A 7,342-nucleotide genomic window follows, 5' to 3' on the forward strand; every position below is an offset into this window, starting at 1 on the left:
GGCTCGCATCTGCCTGCAAAAAAAAATATGTAGACAGAACCTGGCAGTGATTTCTAGCTGGGGCTCAGTGTCTGGCTCCAGCTCTCTGTATCTTCCCACCTTTTGAGACCACACTGGTTACAGAGTTGTCATCATTTTTGGTAGAAAAGAAACCACATAGAGTGAGTTGTATTCTTCACTACAGGTGGATGATCTAGTTTGGGTAAGATGAAAATAAATCCTGAAACACACTTAGCTCAGTTTGTCTAGAATTTGTTCCACCTGATCCTAATAGGAGGCCCCAGCATTTTGGGAGGATAAGGCTGTGCTTTGTGTTCATTCCTGAGTTTTATCAGTGGAATGTATCAGGATAGGTATTCAGTGGCTCTTGGGGCATCAGTCCAGGCTTTTTTATGGCTGTTTGCAGTGACATTACAGAGTTTATCTGTGGCTGTCCCATAAGAAAGCCAGCAGAGATGCAGATCTTTAAAAGTTTACTGGATGTGGTAATTTAGCTAGAACAGAAATTGGCTTCCATTTTCACAAAACACACTGGCAGTAGCTTGTGGACTCTTTGCCTCAGTGTTTTCACTTCTATGGCTTGTTCACCCTCATTGGAGCATCACAGCATTGTAGCATCCTTGTAGACTGGAAAATAACAGCTGCCAATCCTGTTCTGTCCATTTCATATCCTGTTACAGCTATGTACAGCATGAGATGGAATACCATTAATGAGATGGAATAACATTAAATACTTAACTAAAGGATTGCTCTCTTGGCTGTTCTTGCTTGCCGTGAGGGCTTTGGTGCTGCTTAATAAGCTGCAGCTCAGTTAATATACAAACAGACCACTGGAAATATTTGGACACTGCCATGCAGTGTGTTTTCTTTTATGTTCATGGTGGCTAAGTTTGTGCTTGGTGGTTTGAAAGACAGACATTGCTGCCACAGGAAAATTCTCACAAGGGCACATGCTGACCTTCAGCTCAAAGCCCCCAGGCAGCCTTTTGTGTCACAGTGTCACTGCTGGAGTCGTGGGCAGACTGAGGTTTGACTGTCAATTTTCATGGACAGGTCCTTAGTGTTATCTTTCTTTTTACTTTGAGCTGTGAGACAAAGGACCCTGAGAGAGTCTGCTTCACTCTGGATCTCTGCTGAGATTGAGGATGCACTTCAGGAGCACTATTACTGCTTTCTGCTGTAGAACATCTGGCATAAAATTTATTTATCCCTGCTTGTAATTCCATCAATTTCAACAGTCTTACCCAGACTTCTTTTATAGCAAATTATGACCCAACTCTGATGGGTAAGAGGGAAGTCTTGGGTCACTGCTATATGTCACTCTGCCCTGGATGATGGCCAGGGCTAGTTTTGAGAACTACAATGGTCTCTCTGGCTACTGTTAGCAGTTTCCTGTCAACCAGCTTAATATTTTCAGTCCTGTTGTCTGCAGGTTAATTTGGAGAAGCAGGTTGTACTAATCAGGCACCAGGAAGGAAATTGCATGCCTCAAGAGGTAGCCATGCTTGGAGCTGTTGAAAATGAAACAGCTGCTGATTAACTGTTTGTAGACAAGTCCTTGGTCATCAAATTGTGTGCTGTCTTTCCTTGTCCAGGGACAATATTGGTTCTTTGGTTCCCACCTGTGTTTAAATTGCTCCATTTGTGTGTTCAACATCTCTGCTTATAAGGACACAACATGAAAGGGAAGAGTTCTGCAGTGTTATTTTGTTCTTTGCTGTCTGATGTTGTCATCAGACAGTGATGTTGTTGATAATAAACTGGGCTTTTAGCACTTTCTTAATCATGTTATTGTGCTCAGTGAACATTGTGTTCAGTTCACTTTCATCTCAGCATACATTCTCCTGGTGGCTGGAGGTCTCTCTAGACACCACTGCCCTTTTGCTGGCCTGTAGCTGTACTGCTTTTCAAGTGCACAGCACACTGAAAAGTTAATACTTCTTTATTCTCATCTCTCCCAATTGAGTTGTTCTTTCATGCAGAGAAAATACTGAACTGAAAAGATAATGGTATTGTCATTTCTCTCCACAGATTGTGATCCCCTTCTTCAGCCTATTGATCAAAGACATTTATTTTTTGAATGAGGGATGTGCTAATCGCCTTCCAAATGGACACGTCAACTTTGAAGTAAGATCTGAAAAATGTTTTTACCTATCCCATTCTGATAGCTGAGGGACTATCTGAGACTATTAGCCTGCAATTTTCAGTGCAGACCATCAAACACTGAACATGTGGTAATATTACTATATCTGAGTGGAATGATTTTGTGTTTACAGAAGTTCCTGGAACTGGCTAAGCAAGTAGGAGAGTTTATAACATGGAAACAAGTGGAGTGTCCATTTGAGCAAGACCCTAACATCATCCACTACTTGCACACGGCTCCCATTTTTACTGAAGATGGTAAGACTCTGTACAATCACTCATCACTGAAAAGGTCTCTCTTCATCACTACTAATTAACACCCTGATCCATGCTTTGGTGATCTCTCTCACTATCCCAGCTGTTTCCTGACTTTCCTGCCAAGCAGCTTGTTTATGCCCAGTCTATCAATGTGTTTTTGCAAATACAGCCTTCATGAAGCTGCTGCCTGATGGCTTTTCTCTTGTCTGTAGCTTCTCTATAAGGCACTGTCTAGGAAGCTGTCATTGTGGCCTTATTTTTTTAATCATGAATTGAGGCCACACAAGCCTGTCATGGACTCCTGTGAATGTCAGCTGTCCCTTAGCCACTCATTCTGTGATTGATGGAACCAGAGCTAATTTCTCTCACAAACCAACGCTGTCATCTCCTCAGTAAACAAGGCCCAGGGCGATGGAGCCCAGCTGACCTCCTCCTCTGCACCAATGGCATGTTATGTACAGAAAAGAATTTTTAAGAAAACCTTTTCTACTCATTTCAGCTGTAGCTATGAAAGCACCGTTCTGAAATTGTTTCTCTGATTGTCTTTTTATACTTTTCTGTCCTCATCAGTTTGGTATCCAGCATGTCGGTATGTGTCACTTCATACTGGTTTGTGTCAGCTGCCTCTCTATACGTTGTCACACACAGAATTGTCTATAGCAGCCTTCCCATAAGCTATTCTGTTGGTGGGTTTATTTCTTCTTCATTCTATAGGCAGTTTTCTGTACTAATCCAAGGTAATCAGACCAGACAGCTTGTATTTCACAGGCTACTTCAGAAAGCAAAGTACTTTTTCTAAAATCCTGCCTAAATCTTAAGAATGACTGGCAAAATAGAATAATTAATATGATTAAAGTAATATGTATCAAAAGGAGATAGGATGAAGGCATTTCTTCTTGTTTTAGACTCTAAAGGGACAGAAAATGAAAGTCAGGGTAAAAGTACAGTTTTCAGGCTACTGGACTAAAAAAGAGTGACCTCAATCCACTAATTGTATGCAGATTTTCTCCCTCATGTCCTCCCCTATAGTCATGCTGCTTTTGTGAAATGCTCTTTGCAGAAGCCACAGGAAACCTCCCCCATTACCCAGGGGCAGTGCAGAGTAGAAAGAACTGCCCTGAATGAAAGGTGGGAAGATAGCTGAGAGAGATTCAGCAGTGGCACGTGAAACGCAGCTGTACTGTGCTTGTCACGATGTGGAGGAATGGGGGCCAGCAGCTGAATATTACAAGACAATGCATTTGTAGCACAGACTTGAATGGTGAGATGGTTCCAGCAGTAAAGAATTTTTATTCTTTATAAAGAATAAAATCATGAAACAGTCAAAGGAGAAAATGTGTGTGAACACAAATTACAGCCTGTGATTCTGTGAAGACTGTAAGATATTATTGCACTGCCAGCTTTTGCAGAGGAGACTACAATCTAAACTCATTTCAGTGTCATAAAATGCATCCTACAGTGTAAAGATTTGCAGGGGGAAAAAAAGGACATATTTATTTTCTTCCACTGCATTCCTTCTCAGGTTCTGTAACTCACTCTTACCTTGACGGTATTTTGTATCCATTTAAGATACCATGTCCCCATAAGCTTTAAAAAGATTGAGGAACATAAAGTTGTGTTATGTGATGAGAATATCCTTAGTTTTTAAAAGCTTATGGGTTTAGGTGTCAGCTCTCACTGTGTCTTTTTTAAAGTTCATATAATTCTTGAGTAGCAGTGCTGTGATGAAAGAAATGGGCCCAGATCTCTGTATGCAAAACCAGAGACCATTCAACTGCTTAATATTGTAATGAGAAGATTGTGCTAACATATTTTAACTCTGGGCTCCTTTATTGTTCCATCAAAATTAACACAACAGCTTTCCAAGGTAGATATTAGAGCTAAACATCAGTGCCCCACTGATTACCAGCTACCTGAGGGAACATGACGTTTTACAATTTCTCTTTCTGTCTGGTACAAAAGGATGTACAAGAATGCAGAGGGATGGGGGTTGCCAATGCTGTTGTAAATAACACATATTTACTGTTTCCAGGTTTGTATCTGGCTTCCTATGAAAGTGAAAGTCCGGAGAACCAGACAGAAAAAGACAGGTGGAAATCCTTAAGGTAACCTCTCATTTTATCAGCTCATTTCTAAAGTACCTCCAAACAGCTGTTCTGATACCAAAGCTTGTGAAGTGCAGGTATTTAAGCTGTAACCCCTGAGTGAGGTCTCTTCAATTTAAAGCTAATTTGCAGAGCTGAGGCTGCACTGATAAAAGCTCATTTTAATCTCAAATTATCCTCCCTGTAAAGAATGCCCTCAGCTTGCTGTACCCATGCACAAGCCTGATGCAGATGAAGAATGCTCCAGGTCAACTGGATCTTCCAACAGTTTACAGCTCTTCTAAGAGATGTGAAATGGTTTGATGTAAATGAAAATATGAAGAAAGTGATTAAAACTCCAAACCTTTAAATTTGCTTTTTTTTTTTAAATTGTCCTTATGTTTTACATTTACAGATCCACTATCTTAGGAAAGACTTGAAGATTGAGAGGTTATTGCAGTAGGTCAAGGAAAAGAAATCCGCAAACATTTTGCACTACTGATTCCAAAGATGCCTGTTTGGGATTTAGACAATTTCTTTTGTTTGAGTTTTTTTGTTGGGTTTTTTTTGACTGCCTAACATGATGGATGAACTGGATTCATCCACTGAAATCAACAGAACTGTGTGCACAATGATGCTTTTCTAACTATGAGACAGAGAGAGGAAGGACAAACAGACTATTTGTGGCTGTGCCCAAACTGCGTCAGGATCACTGTAATTTTGCCTCTGAAGGAAAATGCAAGAAAACCAGGAGCAGGGAGAATGATGGCACTGCAACAGAGAATGGAAAAGTATAAAAAACGGAAAGCAAAAATACACAAGAGTATTTCAGAAGCAGGTGCTTCAGACAGCAGTTCTTTAAACCTTTGAGGATTGTAAAATTAAATCAAAGACAGACAACAGCAATCTGGTTAATTGCTGAATGAAGAAAAAAAAGAACTTAACCGTGCATCAGCAGTCCCCCAGCCTTGTTGAACAAAGCATTGACTGCTGCAGGTTGGAGCTTGCAGGGATGAGGACTGGCACCACTCACACACACGTCTGTCACATGTAGGCCACGTCAGCATGGGAACATTGTCCTGATCCCATGGATTTTTACAGAACAGGAGTGTGGCTCTTGCTTAGTTTATCTTCCCACCACTGTTGTTGCTTTCCTTACTGTGAATCTGGGCCGGTCTAAGGAAGGCACAGAGGGTTGATGGTGCTGCTTGAAGACACCACCACCACTTCTGAGACTGAATGAAGAAGCAAATGACTCTGGACTCAACTTGCCTCTATTTAATGTATGTAGTGTATTCCCTAAATTTATTGATGCCGAGTTGCATCTTTTAAGGGGTTTTATCACAGTAAAAAAAAAAAAAAAAGGTACTGCATTGCCATTTCTATCGGGTTCCAATTAACACAATACTGTTTATTTTGTAACGTGATACTTAGGAGGATGGGGGTTAATTGCTCTGAACTTAGGAACTACATGGTATGCTTTAAGAAGACAAAGGGTTTCAGACTGGAATGAATGTACTAAAGAATTTGTCATTCATGAGCAGATAACCATTTTTGTCTTTTTTACTTTTAGGATGTAAAGATCACAGTTTCCTTACAGATAACATGAAATAGGGACAATGTCTTGTGTTTAAAGTTGTACAATAATCAAGGTGCTACTGTAATAGATACATTAAATGATAATGAACTATATTAGATTCAAAACTAAGCCCTGACAGTAGACTATTGTTTGTGTGTGGGAGGAATGTTCCTAACTGCCCCAGAAAATATCTCAAAGCTTAAATGAAATCTAAATGCCACATCACACTGAACTTTGCATTTTTATTACTAACTTGGTGCTACCTTTTCAGATGTTCCAGTCCTTCTCTCCCTACAAGAGAAGGATGCAACCCTTTCTTTGAAATCAGTAATAATTTTATTTCAGCACAGAGTGATTCCAAGTGGCTGTGGTGTTTTGAAAAATTAGGGTAATCACAAAACCTGGCTGTGTTGGCCTACTCAGCCAGAAAACTGGAACTGTTCCTGCCCTCTGCCAGCCCTCAAAGCTGTTGGTGCCTGAGTGAGCTGTTGACCTGCAGGCATGGGCAGGCAGCCTGGGGATGCTCTGTGGGGTGCACTCCAGGTTTGATGTGTCTGCAGAGCAGGTCTGTGGTGGGTTATGTCCTGTGGGAGCCCAGTCTGGCTCACTGAATCCATTTGTGCTTGCTGAGCTGAGCAGGATGGATTCTTCTGGATTTGCAAACGGGACTTGAGGCAGGACTTCAGATCTTTTCCTGTAGATCTATCAGCACATGAATTCAGACGGGGGGACATAAACTCTAACGTGTTTATTCCAGCTTTGTATGGAAGAACTAAGTGTAAGGATGGTGCAGCATCATTGCAGCCACGGAATGATGACTGTTCTGCTGATACTGTGAATCTGCTGTTTGTTAATTTTTGTACATGAGCTGAGAGCTGTACAGAGAAATTATACACATATAGCTGTTCCTTCAGGCAGAACCATTGCCAAAATGAAGCCATTAAAAGCCTCTTAAATTTCAGATGAATCCAGAACAATAACCATAAACGTAGCAGGTCTGTGGTGGGTTATGTCCTGTGGGAGCCCAGTCTGGCTCACTGAATCCATTTGTGCTTGCTGAGCTGAGCAGGATGGATTCTTCTGGATTTGCAAACGGGGCTTGAGGCAGGACTTCAGATCTCCTTTTCCTGTAGATCTATCAGCACATTAATTCAGCCGGGGGGACATAAACTCTAATGTGTTTATTCCAGCTTTGTATAGAAGAACTAAGTGTAAGGATGGTGCAGCATCATTGCAGCCACGGAATGATGACTGTTCTGCTGATACTGTGAATCTGCTG

At 41.2% G+C, this 7,342-nt stretch overlaps 1 protein-coding gene across 1 annotated transcript in view; it reads left to right on the forward strand.

Moving 5' to 3' along the window:
• RASGEF1C (RasGEF domain family member 1C) overlaps positions 1–6,960 on the forward strand; it is a 67,124-nt gene extending 60,164 nt beyond the window's left edge. The window contains exons 11-14 of the mRNA XM_041397799.1: positions 2,032–2,127; positions 2,277–2,400; positions 4,433–4,505; positions 4,900–6,960. Of these exons, the coding sequence (XP_041253733.1) occupies positions 2,032–2,127; positions 2,277–2,400; positions 4,433–4,505; positions 4,900–4,924 (318 nt within the window). The 3' untranslated portion in view covers positions 4,925–6,960. The remainder of the gene's footprint in view (positions 1–2,031; positions 2,128–2,276; positions 2,401–4,432; positions 4,506–4,899) is intronic.
• Positions 6,961–7,342: the final 382 nt, after the last annotated feature.

This window comes from Onychostruthus taczanowskii, unplaced genomic scaffold (genome assembly GCF_017590055.1).
Source record: "Onychostruthus taczanowskii isolate IOZ18803 unplaced genomic scaffold, ASM1759005v1 scaffold14, whole genome shotgun sequence".
In the NCBI taxonomy this organism is placed as follows: domain Eukaryota; kingdom Metazoa; phylum Chordata; class Aves; order Passeriformes; family Passeridae; genus Onychostruthus; species Onychostruthus taczanowskii.